General features: G+C 44.2%; 2 protein-coding genes across 2 annotated transcripts in view; one reads left to right on the forward strand and one right to left on the reverse strand.

Moving 5' to 3' along the window:
* Nucleotides 1-372: 372 nt before the first annotated feature.
* fgf16 (fibroblast growth factor 16) lies at nucleotides 373-4,243 on the forward strand. The gene is made up of 3 exons (XM_085370168.1): nucleotides 373-673; nucleotides 2,064-2,167; nucleotides 3,998-4,243. The coding sequence occupies exons 1-3, from the start codon at nucleotides 400-402 to the stop codon at nucleotides 4,241-4,243; spliced, it is 624 nt and encodes a 207-aa protein (XP_085226294.1). The 5' UTR covers nucleotides 373-399.
* Nucleotides 4,244-8,280: 4,037 nt separating this feature from the next.
* atrx (ATRX chromatin remodeler) overlaps nucleotides 8,281-16,292 on the reverse strand; it is a 35,263-nt gene continuing 27,251 nt past the window's right edge. Inside the window, exons 30-34 of the mRNA XM_085361927.1 lie at nucleotides 12,716-12,865; nucleotides 10,973-11,089; nucleotides 9,742-9,837; nucleotides 9,540-9,668; nucleotides 8,281-9,033 (exon numbers count right to left, since the gene is read on the reverse strand). Of these exons, the coding sequence (XP_085218053.1) occupies nucleotides 8,809-9,033; nucleotides 9,540-9,668; nucleotides 9,742-9,837; nucleotides 10,973-11,089; nucleotides 12,716-12,865 (717 nt within the window). The 3' untranslated portion in view covers nucleotides 8,281-8,808. The remainder of the gene's footprint in view (nucleotides 9,034-9,539; nucleotides 9,669-9,741; nucleotides 9,838-10,972; nucleotides 11,090-12,715; nucleotides 12,866-16,292) is intronic.

Consider the following 16,292-nt stretch of genomic DNA (forward strand, 5'->3'; position numbering starts at 1 on the left):
CAGAGACACGCACGCACGGACAGCGGCACCATCACAAGTAGAGAGAAAGAAGAAAAAAAAGTTGGACTGAAAGTGCACATTAAGTAAAGCAAACTGATGCGCGTAAGAAGGGATGCCAGCCAGGCGTGGCTTGTGTCTGAATATCCAATGTGAGAATGCGTGGGGAGCATGTATATAATAGAGTCTTTCTATTTGATAAACACAGATATCAAACTCATGATTGCAGCAAAGCACCATCAATAAACTGAGAGGACTGCGCTGATTTGGAGGAGCAACGGCGCGCTGCGTGGTACGCTTTTTGGCGTGCATGGACCGGACTTCTGTGAACTTTTCTCTCCTTCCTGAATTTACCGATTACATCCCAAAATACCGTCGTTTAATTTGACAGCTGTGCACACAATGGCAGAGGTCGTGAGTGTTCTGGGGACGCTCGGCTTGGATTTACAAAGCACTCTCTCTTCGGTGGGGACTATGCCCGTAACAGAGTCCCCCATAGGGCTGAATGAGCGACTGGGGCAGATTGAAGGCAGAGTGCAGCGCGGGTCGCCCACAGATTTCGGCCACCTCAAAGGGATCTTGAGGCGGCGGCAGCTCTACTGCAGGACCGGCTTCCAGCTAGAGATATTCCCCAATGGCACAGTGCACGGGACAAGACAGGACCACAGCAGGTTTGGTCAGTATTTCTTTATTCTTTGATCTATTATTTGGAGACAGAATTTCATTTTAATCTTTACCGAACTATTTTTAATACCCCATTTATCTCCAAAACGGTAAATGAGAAAGGGGTCAACTTTCCCCCATACATATATACCCGGTTAAGAAGGGGTTTTATCAAGAAGTTTCTTCTGAGCGTCCCCGGTGAATACTCGTTCGTGCGTCACTGTCACCTGGCGCGAGGGCACACACCTTTTTCTGGCAATCCCCGCTGCGCGTGGGCCACAGGTGTCTCTAATCAGGCGCAAACAAGCAGCGAGCGCGCGCGTCCTGCAGCGACAGCAACAACAGGCTCGCAGGCTCTCGCGCGCGCAGGTCAGAGGGTTTTCTCTCGTTAACAGACGTTATTTCACAGCAGGAAACACAGGTATGTATATGATATCATTAAAAAATAACAGTACTTGATTTAATTCTAGTCTCGTGGCCTGTTTTTATTATGTTTGTATTAACTTTACAAATAGAAGGTTGAAAAACTGTGTGCGGCTCGCGCGACACGCGAATCAAACGAGGTCAGAGGGCAGACTCGCACATGTCTCGCGCAGACTCGTCACAGGTGCAGGCCGGGCGAAAACGGGTAAGGGGGAAAAAGGCGGAATATCTCTAAATTAAAGCGTGACCACTGCGGAATTCAGAGAAGGTTTAATGTTCAAACTTGAGCCAAAACGAGCCGGTTTTAGAGACATGGGTGGTCCGCGTGTTTGTTTCTGGCTTCGCTTAGATTTAAAGTGCAAAGATCTTTGTGAGACCTGCGTGGTTTTGATTAGAGGGGTATGGGACACACCCCTCTTCAAATAAATAAATAAATAAATAAATGAGAAGGATCTTCTATGTCATCCTCTGACATGGGATGAAGTCGCGGAGATGGGGACCAGGTGGCTGTAGGCTGGCCTCTCTGCCAGTCAGCACAGGCAGCTGGATCCTCTCTGACTAACCTCCGCATCAACAGTGGCTTTTAATTTTACCAGTTGTTTCCCAGCCTTTGATGTAGATGTTCGCTTTATTGTAACTTCCTCCGAGTCAGCGGTTCACTAAACAAGTAACCCACGTCTCAGCTTCATAAAAGCGACTTCACAGCCTGCGGGGGAAGTCCCAAAGACAGGATGAGCGCATTTATAAGCTATTAAAAATCTCATAGGTAGGAGAGGCAGCCCTTCGATTGCTTAATGGTCTTAAAACGGCAAATTTTCAAATGAAGTCTGGAATAGCTGCAGGATTTTGCATAAAATGACAGTAAGGACTGGTCTGCAGTCAGATTAAAAGAGGCCACCTGCTTGCGTTCTTTAGGGGTGATCACACTGAGTTTGTGGGCTTGTCTCACCAGTGTTTCCATGTTATGTGTTTGACCTCAGGTATCCTGGAGTTCATAAGTATAGCAGTAGGTCTGGTGAGCATCAGAGGGGTGGACGCTGGACTCTACCTCGGCATGAATGAGAAAGGAGAGCTCTATGGGTCGGTGAGTCAAAAACCCCTCCTTTCACTTCACCACCCCTCACCGACAACCTCTCTTAAAGAATATACTATCGCCTAGTCATTCCCAAGGAATTAAACTTTCCTTCATTCATGTGTCTTTCTTTTTTTCTACAACACATGTCAGTACAGAGCTATCAAAACGTTTAACAAGGTTCCCATATGCAGCAGATGGGCAAAAGCACAGTCAGACAAAACAAGTATGTTTCCTATTACTTACACTTGTTTTCTGTGTGAGGGGAGTCGAGGATAATCAGCTTTTAGAGTGAAAACCAACCACTTCATTTAGTTTTGAGATATGCGGAAATATTTACATATTTTCCCAAAGTGGAGATGGGAAGGGCTGACGTTACTCTGGATGTGAGCTGTGTGTGAATTTGGTGGAGATTGCACCTCCCTGCTCTTCAGTTTGACCTGCAGTGCTGTAAAAAACATAGAAGAGAGATCTGGTAGTTTTTCCAACAGCCTCTCTTTCCGACCGACACATGGTGCATACCTGCAGTCACAGGGAGAGGAAAGGGAAGAGATGAAGACAATGAAGGGGAAGTATGTGAGGCTTTACCTGTATCAGGTGTCCCAGGGCATTACCTGAGGGGGCCTCTCAGGGCTCAGACTACCCCGCACCTCCCCCGAGCATTTCGAACAGAGGCTACTTTTAAGCACGGCCATTATGTGGAAAGTGCAGATATTGTTACTGCATACTATCAGAGTCTGGCTCCCATCCTGGAGCTTTGACCCGGGGTGGTGGTGGGAGGCGGTGATTTGGGGGTAATTGCACACCTGACTGAGTCATCTGACTGACAGAGGGAGCCATGTAGACATGTATGAGTCTGAGGGGCCAGGGAGGGGAGGATAGCGGGTAAAAGGGTGCTTCCGTCCAACAACCACCAGACCATGACAAGCGTTTGATCCAATGAGGTTTGCGTGTGTGTGTCTCTGAGAGAGGGTGTGTGTGTGTGTGTGTGTGTGTGTGTGTGTGTGTGTGTGTGTGTGTATTAGGATGGAGCTGGCCCAGTCATGTGCCCTCTGGGCTGTGTTTACAGACAACAGCTTCGCTACACAGCCGCAGCCAAGCAGAGCCTGACAGCCAATCAACAAAATTGCTTCTGGAATAAAACACGGCAGTCTCGCACAGATGCTTCTGAGTGTGTTAAAGGCAGAGAATGAGAAATATTTCATGTTCTGTAGATGTATTTTCTACCAAAAAACACAAAAAAGGAAAAAGAGCAAGCAAACATTCAGAAGTGGTCCTCCGCTGAAAACCTTTTACTTGACAGGGTTCGACCCTCTTTACAGACCAGCAGAGGCTGACTGGTCTTGGCAGGAAAGCAGCTCAAACACTGATGTCTCTTATTGTTCCCACCCATCACCCAGCCAGCATGCTCTCACCTGCTGAACCCACAGCCATCGCTCATGCTGTTCTGTCAGTGAAGGCTGAGGCTTTGAAAGCTGCTCTGTATATATGTGTGTGTGCATGTTTGGTTCAGAGGTGGGGGTGGAAGACGTCCGCTTGGCGTTGTCATTGCATCACAGGGAGGGGAATAGTTCTCCATGCACAACGAGAGGTTAACAGGTCTGCGGAGCATAAAGTGAAAATCCGCTCGTAATGACTTCGCTCCTTTTGTCATAATGCGCACCTGCCTAAATGAGTTTCCACTGGTTCATTTCCACTTCTAAGTGCACAGTGTACAATAGTTAATGACAGACATAAGCTGGTGCATCAAGAGGAGAGGAATCTGCATGCGAAGCTCAGTCTTGACTGCGTTTTTTGCAAATGTTTTCTGCATTTTCAAACCTGTTGTTTCCTCTCCTGCAGAAGAAGCTGACAAAAGAATGTGTGTTCAGGGAGCAGTTTGAGGAGAACTGGTACAACACCTATGCTTCAACTCGGTACAGGCACACGGACACGGGGCGCTTCTACTATGTGGCTTTAAACAAAGATGGTTCGCCCAGGGAGGGCGGCAGGACTAAAAAACACCAGAAGCTCACCCACTTCTTACCCAGACCGGTGGAGATTGAAAAGATCCCTCAGGAATTCAGGGATTTATTCCAGTACAGGTGACCAGTGCTTACACTGGGAGAGCTGGTTATTTCTGAAGGAACAGAGATAAAAGAAAAAGACAAAAATGAGGGGGCGGGGGAGGGATATTGCGGATATTTTGGACCTGGTACAGAACTGTTTACCCTCACCCCCCACCTGAGGTTACCATGTTTGCATCATCTGCAGCGGACTTCAGAGAGGAGATAAAACTCTCTTATAAAACCCCTGTTATCATGGACAAAGGAGGCCCTCATGACTGCCCAGCTGTGGCTGAATCAGGAAAATCAAATCAGGTGCCATGTTTTCTCTATAAATGCATAACAGAGGTTCATGTGTAGATACCGAAGAGGCAAAATGGGAGTGGTCGCTCTTGATGGTTTTGGCCGGGACAAGGAACAGTCAATGAGAAGTGACTTTTAGGAGCTAAGGACATAAATCCCTGCATGATGTCACAGTGTGCACACTGTTATGGCAACATTAAATGTAAAGGAGAGGGAAGGAAAGCACATTCCACATATACAGCAGAGACGTGCAAACTTTGTGCTACATGTTTGTTAAGCGGTAGTTTGGGATATGTGATGAGATTGTCTTTGAGTTAGCTACGAGCAAGTTTTGTTTCAAATAAAAGACAAAGGATGGGAATAATGTCTCCGACTCTGGGATCAATCGAACTGCACTTACTGCACATCCCAAGTCTCAGCGTCACGCTCGGTTGGTCTGAGTTTAAACATCAGATTAAATTCAAACAAACACAAAAAAGCTATGGGAATTTAATATGCAAAAAACAAAAGCAGTTAAGCTCGGGCTAAAAGCACTTCATCCGACTGGGGTTGTGAAGACTAAAGAAATGGGTGTTCTTTTTAAGGATGATGACTTGTAATGTTCAGAGCATCGGGGAACATTATTAAAAATGCAAGCAGCTGAGGTGTACATATGGGTGTTCCTATTTATGAGATGTACAATATATTTATTTTCTACATATAAAGTATAAATGTAAATCTATATATTTATTTATTGCAAAGACTTTATTTTGTAATGAACTTGAAGTTATCTGGACTGCAGATTCTACTGAATTGACACCAAAAAAGGCAAACAAAAAATGAAGAACTGCAATGAAACGTGACAATAAAATTGTCCTGCTATCGCAACGTCATTGTGAGAGACCATTTTTGCTTGCATTAAAGTCTGTACCAATTAAAACCAGATATGTGAATCCTGCATGTCTTTCCTGTTATTTCAGCCTATTGTGGCAAAATATTTCACTTTTAGATGCTTCTATCACTTTAACATTTTCACTGACATTAATGCCAAGAGAGAATAAATAAAAAAAAAATGTCAGATTCTTTCCCATACCAATTTGCCCTCGTAAACCCCTTACCAAGTGAAGGGTTACATTATCAAGTAATGTGCACAGGCTCTGTCTCCATGAGGTCTTAGCCAGCCTACATCCACCATACAAAATCAGATTCCTTATGCAACCGGATCCCTAATTGGCTTTACACATCAGCGTGGATTAAGAGCAGTGATTGGTCGTTCACTGCAGGGGCCTCACGGTCTGGCCCTACAGCGGGTCTTTTCAACAGACAGAAACAGCTGCATGCGGTGCGCAGAGAACCAGCAGGGATGTGCTGCAGACCTGGAGTGGTGGCTCTGAAGTTAAGTGAGGATGGGATCAACATTTCAACATCTGCAATAGTTGTAATGTTTCTCCACTGGCAGATATCTGTAAGCTGGGAGAGCAAGCTCCCCTGGGGGGGAGGGAATGGAAAAGTCAAAGACATGCAGGGGGAAAACCCTGGCAGGCTGAGAAATGAAAACAATACCAGCAGAGGGGAAAAATAGATGAAAGATTGAAGGGAGAAGAGAGTGGGACAAAAGGCACTTTGCTGTGGGTGTGAAATACAGGGACGCTGCATCAGGATGAATCAGCGTCCCAGCTGTTAAAGGAATAGCCGTAAATTTTGGGAAATGATTTGCTCTCTTGCCAAGAATAAGTTAAGAAAACAAATACCGCTCTCATATCTGTCATAAATAGGAAGCTGAAGCCAGGAGGCAGTTCATTTAGTTTAGCATAAAGCCTCAAAGTTTGCCTCGTAGTAAGTTGACGTCATACACCATATTCAACCCAATAGCCCCACCATCACCTTTATAGTGTTTTTGCTATGATAACCTAAAGTAAGTAGCTGCTGACTGTAGCTTCAGATTTACACTACTGTGCAAAAGTCTTGAGCCACACCTCAGTTCAAGGAGCCAGACCACTTTGTATTTTTCTCTGGTCTTGAGTAATAGTTCTCCAGGTTTTCTGAAGGTCTTTTAAAGTTCTTCTTTGGCGTATTATTGGCTTTTTTTTTTTCCCCCATTTGAAGCCGTTCTTAAGATTGACTGAAAACCAGTGGCAGCTGATTTTTATGGAAAGATGAATTCAAATTTGAAATGGTTAGTTCAAATTGTTGTCAATATGTATGAAAGAACAACCACGAGTGTCTCCACAGTGGAGGCTTTGTCATGGTTTGGGGCTGCATTTGACAATGCAGCAAAAGCAGACCCGGATTACAAAACAGTGAAACACTATCAGTCATGGATTGGCCTCCCCAGAGCCCAGACCTCAACATTATTGAAGCAGTTTGGTCTCACTTTGCAGAGAAGGGAACAAAAGGCAGCCAGCAGTAAAAGAGGAGCTTTGAATGTCCTTCAAGCAGCCTGGAGAACTAATCCTGAAAATGACTTAAAGAATATACAAGAAAACTGCCTGAGAGTGGTCAGGCTGTGTTAATGAATAAAGGTGTTTATAACAAACACACCTTGTTAAATAAACCTTGTTACAACTGTACAAACTGCTTTGCCTCATTTTTCTTTATCTCTTTTACCCATTTCCAAACCAAATATAAAGAAATGGCAGGTGGCTCGGGACTTTTTGCACAGTACTCCAACAAAGACAAATGTAAGTGGTAACAATTCTGTAACACTTGGCAAGAAAGCAAATATGCACGGTTCACAAAAATGCAATCAAAACCATTTCCTGCCTATTAGTTGTGCATTTGTTTCCTGTGTATTATTCCCCATCAGTCTCCACCCAAACTCTCCTGTCTAATAAGGCATAACATGCAACGATCATCAAGGTGGAGCTAATCAGAGAGAACAAATGTGCAACCAGCATTCCTCTTTGTAAACTCAGCGAGGTGAATCAGTGGCAAGTACTTCAATCCCTTTAATAAAAAATAAAAATAAAAAAAAGACTCCAACACATGCATCGGTTATACTTTTGGTCACTTTATTAAATGTTATATTAAATACTTATCAAGATAATAGCAGATCAGATTCATGGCAAATCATGTTGGTGTATTCGCTAACGTAAGAACATTCTTAGACAAGGGCAAAAAACGTTTTCTACATTTATGAAATACACAGGAGTCAATCGGAGAAGGCAAGTCGTCTCTCCGTGAGAAACGTTCATATTCCTCATGTTCAACAGCTACACCAGTTTAAGCATTTAGAAGCATGAATGTGCCAAAGTAGAATACAAGTAGTCTGGGGGCCTGCCTGGTGAGACTACAGTGTCCAGGAGAACATTTCTCACAAAGCAGAGGACACAAATCAGCCAGGTATAATAAGATTTCCAGCCTTTACTCTGTCAATCCCATCTGGAAACGCATATTTCAAACGCTGAAAGATGCTGAAAGGTAAAAGTTCTGGGCCCTCTGTGACACCTGGCTGAACCGCCTCCGCTTTGCGAGACCCGGCCTCTCACCCAGGCTCGGGGATCAACACAAGTGGAACGTAATGAACGAGACGCACGGTGCTATGCTAGACGACACGTGACAATGAGGGTGACGTTACAAAAGGGTCATAGGAACTGGCAGGCAGTTTCTGAACAACACAAGCATTCCGTTACCATGTTCAGCGACAACTAATGTAAACACTTAAAAGCATAATAGAAAAGATTCTCAACAAACCTCAAATCTTTACAGAGCTTTTTTTGTTTTGTTTTTTAGCAAATCAATAAGGCCATATTTTTTTTCCCCAAGTACCCCCCCCCCCCCTTTTATCAGTTTCTCCCATCTTCCAAAAAGAAAGAAAGAAATAAAAAGCAGGACTTGCAGCACCAACAGCTGTCTGCTTTGCTAGATAAAGGTGGAGGAATCTACTGGAGTTCATCATCGTGTAGCGCTTTGCATCAGAGTCCTGTCACCAACAATACTGGTCCCACTCAGGTGTAGATAGTTAGGCATTTAAAACCGTATAAAAAAACTGAGCTGGAAATAATAAGGAAACCCTTTTTTTAAAAAGGGCAAATCAATACAATGCCTTAAAGCATTGGGGGTAAAACTTTAAATACATGAAAAATGAAGATATAGAACTTGAATAACATTAAGGCGGTATATACATTTTTTTCCCCCTCTCCTAACAGACATTTCACACAGTCATTTATACATTACATCCTCTCAGTGAGTTACAGAATAAAGCACTGAGAGTCTCTCTCACTTGAGGCTCCAGTGGACAGCAGTCCAGTCTCAGTCTCTCACCGACCCTCTGGCTCGTTGCATCTGTGTGTTTTGAGCTTCTTCTTTTTTTTGGGGGGGGAGGACCTACAGGCCCTTGGAGGGGCCAGGATTTTTGCCCATACCCTGATGGCCGCCGAGGCCGTGGAGCTGCTGGTAGAGAGTGAGCAGGTCCATCTGACTGAGCCCGCCGGCTCCCATCATGCCATTCTGCAGGGCCAGCTGGTTTAGGTAGCTGGCCTGATTGGCCATGGCCAGCTGCTGCTCCTGCACCTTCCTGTTGGTAATCAGCTTCTGCACGTACATCATCAACTGAAACACACAGACATTGAAAATTAACACAATTCAAAGGTAAAAAGTACACTTTGCCCTGTCACGGTTTAACACAATGACAACAATTATAGGAAGTAGTGAGGGTGGCAGTCCCTTGTCCTCGTTAAAACCCAGCTCAACAGCTGACATCAGAGGTCACATATAGTGGTGTCTCTGAGCTGTAGTCAAGGCTGAATCAGAGCTTTTAAGAGGTCAAACTGCCTCATGCTTTCACAGACAGACAGTAAACAGAGATACTACTCCCACGCTAACCTTTTTTCTTGGCTGGTGCAGGTAAACCAGTATAGCCCTCTCAGCACAAAATGTTGTGATGCACAGTGATATTATTGCCAGCTTTTGGCCTTTTGACTGTTTGGTCATAATGGATTAATTTACAAATTACCCTGTTTAACCACCATAGATAAACTAATGAAATTAAACTACTGTGATGATTTGTTGGCGTCATTCAGTTGTCTGTTCTGTCTCGTATACAGAGTGGCTCTTACCGACTGCTGCCTGTTGAGGACATCCCTGTAGATCGCTTCCCTGCGTTTAAGCTCTAGCTCCACGGTGGCCTGTCGCCCCAGAGCGGCAGCCTGGACCTGGTTCTCCGTAAGCGCTGGGTTCTCTTTCCACTGTGGTGAGAGGCAACAGCCATTAAAACATACAGTGATCCCTGTAAATGGAAAGTGATTTCAAAGACCTCACCACTCTGCTGATTATATCTTCCAGCGACTCCCGTGATAAAGACTTTAAAGCATTTGTAGCCTCGATGACTTTCTGTCGGCCCTGGTTTATGAGATCCTGAGCAAAAACAAAACAAGGCAGAGAGAATACACATGAGACGAAGGCAGGTGATCTTTGCTTGTATTCACTGTGTCGAGTACTTGGTGACCAACAGTAGAGCAATATATTCAGCTGCCTCTTCAGTGAGCCTCTCTCATCCATCACAACTCCCCCAGAATGTTAGTTAGTGTTAGTCCTTCCCTTTCAGCCATGATAGCACCAGTTCTCCACCTGCTCAGGAGCAGACCTCACAGCAAAGACCAACACATCCTCTTCAACCTCAGGATAACAGAGTGAATGTAGAGGCCGCTCTACATTCACTAGAGGTGCCTCTATTCACACATTCACACAAAATAATATCACCACTATGACTGATCAGCCTGTCTTTGGGGAAACAAGACAGGAAACCTCTGAGCTAGTTGGCTAATAGCAGCAGAACTTCAAAATAAAAGCAGGGACTCTCCCAAACAGATGGCAAAGTGAACAAAACATTTAAAAGATGCCAGATATTGTATCCTATGTATGGTAATCTTCAAAATGCGTAACGTCAAAAGGTGAATCATCTCCATCTGTGCAGCTCCACAGAAATCCTTCTAGCTTATTATCTGTATTTACAGCCCGCACATTTACTGTAATGTTGAGTCTCACCACTTTCAGCAACAACCAACAAAAAAAAGAAAAAAACCTTTAACTGATTAGCTGTGCCCAGCACCGCACAGCAGACAGATAAAGTTTGCGACCGTCTAATACAACAGTGAAAACCAAAAGTAGTCTAAATATTAGATTTTCATTAATCGGATGACCTGATGCACATGAAAGCATGTGTCAGCAAAATCACTTTTGACCTCCAAAACCTGCTTTGCAGAGTCTACTGCTTTCCGCTTACATAATGTCTCATATGTGATTATTTAATTTATAAAGACAGCGTATAGTAGTTTAAATTTTAAACAAAAAGTTCTGTTCACTCCATCAGTTGTTGTGCATTAATAGCTGCAGACGTTGAGCAGCGTGGGGCAGAGTTGGGCTGATCTGCTACCAGGACTGCTGTCACAATTAGCTGTGGGGTTTGAGGAATGTGAGTCGCCATGCTGCGGGGGGAAGGAGCGGGACGGGTGTGAGGCAGCAGTGGTGACATGTGGAGCTCATTACTTACCTCCAGCTGCTGGTTGGTCATGGAGGGCAAAGCTCCAATGTTGTAGGTGAAGTAGCTGGGGTTGTTCATGTCCGCGTGAGCGTATGCCGTCTGGTAGTTGGTCCTCATGGACATACCCTGAGAGATGAAAGACAAGAGGAAGAGACAGAGGAGGGAGTGAGGAAGCAGAGGCTAATTACGCAGGTGTTAAGAGCCACTGAGGCCATGATGGGAAAAACTAAACAATCGGCGAGGCTGACGAGAGACGACGGCCCACTTTGTCTGTCATATTCAGTCGCACATTGATGTGATGAGGTCTTCACTTCATGTTGAGTCTTCATGAAGTTTTCATATCTACACAAATAACTCCAAAAGCAACAAGCTGTCCAACATCAGCCTGCTCCTGCAGTATTAAATATGTGTGTGAAAGTAGTGACCTGAAGTAAACAGTCTCGTCCCAGCAAAGGCCAGCAGGATGCCGATGTTTGTATGTAATTGAGTCTCTGCTGCAGATGGTTTTCCCGTGCCCTGTAATCTGGCCATCCGGTATGCGGGGTGTGTGTGTGTGTGTGTGTGTGTGTGTGTGTGTGTGTTGGGGGCCAGCAGGGATATTTGGACCTGGTCAGAGACAGGTGTGCAAACCTAAACAGTACAGAACTTTCAACATACATTAATCTACGCACACACACCTCTTTAACTTTAGCAGCATCCTCCGATGCTCTGCGCCTTTCATACGTTTTCACACAGACGGAAACCAAATCTAGCCTTTGCTTCCAAAATTCAGTATCTGAAATCTAAATTTATGGCATGAGCCTCGGTAAGCTTTGTACCAAGCTGAAGTCATCCCAGTGAGAACCAGGGCTCTTGGGTTCAATTTCGTTTTGGGCTCCCAATCGCATTCTCAGTTTTTCCCATTTCCCTGAGTTGCAAATGTGATATTCATACATGCAGCCCTCTCTAGCCGCCGCCAGGCCAAACCTTAAGTTGTGAAGACATTAGCAGAGCTTGGGTTACGTTCCAGTTGTTTCTCCTGCAAAGCAGGGCGTACAACACGATACCGAACAACCTCTTGATGATGATGGTGACCATTTCTGCTCTTTTGCTGAAAGACAGATCGAAGTGATGGGAACAGACCCCTCTCTTTACTGCGACTGGGAACCCTCTGTTCTCTTGAAAAGCAGAAGAGGCTCCAAGGGAAAATCAGCTTAAGGCATAGAGGGCAAAGAAGGGTAGAGTGTGTTGGAAAAATAATCATTAGTGTGAATTAGAATCTAGGATTACTCGAGGGGCGTAGAGGAGACCTGCTCTTGTTCTCTCACAATATACACATCTCAAAATAAACCCCACTAATTGCCCCACAACAGAGTGAAGGAAGAGGGGGGACAGTTATGTGTGTGAAGAGGACAGGAGTCCCTAAACCTCTGTGGTCTTACAGTAAGTAGCGCTGACACTGCTTAGACAGCCTTGGCGATTTGTACAGCAGCTCACTAGCCTGATGGTGGGCCAAAATGACCATCAGCAGAGCAAGGGGGAGCCTCTGTCATCTGCTTACTCTGAGTGATGAGAGGATTATACAGATCCAACACTAACTCGCACATCTTGACAAACAAAAGCGGGGCCCTGGTTCACCTCACACATTACTGTCAATGTTCTGGAGAGTGACAGCCCCGAGGCCTAAGTGCTGTACACGTGGCCCTTTGATTTTGGATCTGGTGGATTTGCTGGTGCGCGTCTGTATGCATGCGTTTTCTGCTCGCCGCCTACCTTTTTCTCTGCTTCATATTCAGCCCAAGCAGCCTTGCGGTCCTCCTCGCTCAAGGCTTCCTCCTCCTTGTGGTCCAGCAGAGAGTCGTGCTCGTGGTAACACACAATCTGGTCCTTATTGTTCTGCAGCATCTCAGCCAGAAAGGGATCCTACATCAAGGAAAGATGAGAAAAAAATATGGTCACGGTGGGTTTGAAATCATCATCATTAGAGGGGAAGGAAAGATTACTGTGGAGGAGCCACAGACCTCTTGAGCACTAAAGGTTCCTCTATATTCAGACCGCAAAGTACAAATCCTTTTTTAATTACAGAGGATTTCATGTGATGTGCAAAGAATGCAGCAAGAATACCCATGAACAGAGGTGCATATTTGCTGGATTAAAACAATGTGTTTCTCAATAAAAATGTTCTGTGAGCTCCAAACAGCTCTCTCTCTTTTAAAAAAAAAATAAAAAATCTTTTGCTTAATTGGCAGTTTTTCAACATTCACTTGAAATTAACTTGTTACATTCAAAAGATTCCATAAGCTCCATCCTTCTGTCTTTATCCACTGACCTGTGATGTCCCTGAATGGTCAATCTTCAAGACTTTTCTTTAAACTCAGCAACATTATCATCCACCTTACTCCTTACGGTTATTCCGATGACCTGGTCTGCAATTAAATATGGCCAGCAGCTCACAAGACTTTTTTTTAAAATTTGGAAACAAGAACACTCTTTTCTCCTAACCCCGTGGTTAAACTGGAAAACAAAACGCATGTGGACTCATCAAAGTGGCTACACCAGATCCATCATCCATACAAAGTGTACATGGTCTTTTTACACAGAAGCCATGAAGCATTTATACAGGAAATGACTAGCATGTGCACTTATGTTGCCAGTAGCGCTACCAGCTACCAGTTCCTTTGAATAAAAGAGCGCACACACCAAAATTGACATTGCAAACTGCTGCTACGCGATGCAATTTAGTGTTTTTTCTGTTTGTCACGCATTTGACTCTGAATATTTGTCACCTATGATTTAACTGCAACAGCTATATGGAGTTCAATTAGGGTCAGAAGTTTTATGCATGTGAAAAAGTGATTTGAAACTAAAATTCTAAGTTTTAAAGAACAGCAGCTCAAACAAAAGAGTAACCCTCAGATTTTTGACACTGCCCCCTAGTGACAGTAAACAGCTACAACCTGTAGACAACAGTGCAAAGCTGTGAGTTGGCTCTGCAAACCATGCTAAGCCCAACTTTCACAGGACTGGCTACAGGCGACAACCCCAAGTGAAGCCTGGCCATCTTGTTTTGACTGTGACCCACTCAAAGTGGATTCATTCTGTTGCACACACACTACCAAAGCAATGTGCATTTCATGAGAGAATTAAGAGTTAAAGGACTACAAACAAAATAACGTATGGTTAAATGTCACGTTGAGCAGTCAATAATATCATTTTTTTTTAAACCAACATTTTAGCCCCTTAAAAACAGAAAAGGTTCCAGATGCAATGCTAATTTTTCTCTACAGCACCTTGAATCTGCTTTTTTTGCAGAAACCTCTTAAGTTACTAAAATTCAAAAAACACCAACACTACATTTAAGGCATCAAATCTTCTCTTAAAGCAGATTAGCACGCGCTCAAATGTCAAACAACTCCAACAGTGACCTGAACGCACAATTCAAGAAAACGTGGAAAATTCTGTTCTGATACCAAAATAAAAAGATAAATACATTTATTTTTTCAGCACATGTGTTTTGAGGTTTCCATGGCTACACTGTTATTGAAAACAATACCTGTGAAAAATTAAGAGTTGGGCCAGGCTTCGCTCACACAAACATGGTTTAAATTACTCTCTGTGCAGCATGTTTGCTTTTCTTTGTCTCAACTTAGCTTTACATTAAACTGGAACCTTGCAATCTGGAGACGTCATACAGAAGTTGCATCATTTCAGCTCCACACGAGCCAATTCAGAGGGGCTCGGCCCTCCTCCCTTGCTCTTCGTGCTCTCAAGCGAAACAGTGACAATGGGTGAGACGACACAAACAAAATTAATCATCAATATAGTTAGCAGTAAGGAAAAGGAGGGTAAAAACAAAAAAAACAAAAGCCCCCAGAAACAAACGATAAAATTAATAGCGGATTGCAACCATTTCAAAATAAAAAGAAGAAGAGTGGTAATATGCAAGAGCCTCCCTGACTTCAGAGAGTAAAAAACAGGTGGCTGAAACAGGTAGAAGCAGACTGGGACACAGTGTTTCTCAACCCTGCACACCACAGCCTCCAACACTTGGATCCTGAAGCCAATTGTGCTCCTCATTGACATGTGTTTATGTTTCCCAGCCATCACACTCAATCAGGACAAAACCAGGCCACCCCTGAACAACCAGACATTTCAGAGCTGCAGCACAGGCAGCGATTCAACTGCTGCTTTACTCTCTAATTAGGACATAAAAGCACAGAAGAGCCCGTTGGTCTGACTTGGATAAAAGACACCCATCATGGTTTGTTCTGCCAAAATAAGTCCGCATGAGGTCAAATAAAGGTCACAATCAAGGCCACAACAAACACTTGGGATGCAGCATGCACGGCTCAAACAGCAGCATTTTACCGATTTAAACACCAAACTGAGTCTAGTGGTAAAGCTTTTATCTCGCTGCTGCCTTGTCTGAAGGGCAGATAGCAAAAGGTACACAACGACTGCTGACAGCTTTGCATCAGTCCTTAAAAGAATTAAAACCAACACACACACCCTGTTTTCTCTGCTTAAAAAGAAATATTACTGCTTTGCTGAACAGAAACATGATTTTGAAATTACCCCGAAGGTTTAGGTGGCAAGAAGAAAAAACAAAGCTACCATCTGAGCGTGTAGAGAATGTGAGGTGTTTTTATCCAAATGAATGAAAGAGGAGTTTTTCTGACTGCTGGTCGAGTAACGGGTCAGTGGAGCTGCAGGTCAAATGACAGTATAGGCGCTCCCACTGGAACACTGTGCATTCTGGGATACCCAAGTAATCCCTACCAGCAGTGGCTCTGGGGTGGTCCGGTCCATCTCCCATCCTAGTGCTATGTGTGCGTGTATCCTGAGGCGGCACTAATGACTGTAGGTAACCTGACCTATGCTATTGTCATCTGTATGGAGCTGTATGTGGAAGACTATCAATTTACTGCAGGGAGGTTGAGGCAAAAGACTGCGGGTGGGCAGATGCTCAGAGTGGGCGGTAAATCAGCCAATTCAACTCCATTTGAATGTTTTCTCCCTTTTGAGAAAAGCACAGGGGAGACATTTGGTGCGCGTTTGCTCAGACGCAGCACTGGAGGTGGCAGGTAATGTCTGCAGGCGACCTCTAGACGTTCCTCAGTTAGGACACAAACTGCTCAATCGTAAGAAGATCCTGATAATCAGATGTTTCAAATCCAAGTACAGGAAGAGCCTCTGTAAATGCAAACTGAACCAGTACTTTCATTAGAACCTGCATGGTCTACTTACCAAACAAGGCTTTCACTAAATTTACCAATGCATGAGAACCTTTCCCAAGGCATGCATCCTTTAAACCAAATACTTGCACATGTATAAAAACAGCTCTCCTGCC

This window comes from Diplotaxodon limnothrissa, linkage group LG2, assembly GCF_057381915.1.
Source record: "Diplotaxodon limnothrissa isolate DT_005_m linkage group LG2, D_limnothrissa_male_GT1.1, whole genome shotgun sequence".
Lineage (NCBI taxonomy): Eukaryota > Metazoa > Chordata > Actinopteri > Cichliformes > Cichlidae > Diplotaxodon > Diplotaxodon limnothrissa.

Bases quoted from the DNA above. Each gene is read 5' to 3' on its own strand.
- fgf16 (XM_085370168.1), top strand. From the start codon at position 400: ATGGCAGAGGTCGTGAGTGTTCTGGGGACGCTCGGCTTGGATTTACAA. The intron at 674-2,063 runs GTCAGTATTTCT...GTTTGACCTCAG, and splicing joins ACAGGACCACAGCAGGTTTG to GTATCCTGGAGTTCATAAGT. The intron at 2,168-3,997 runs GTGAGTCAAAAA...CCTCTCCTGCAG, and splicing joins AAGGAGAGCTCTATGGGTCG to AAGAAGCTGACAAAAGAATG.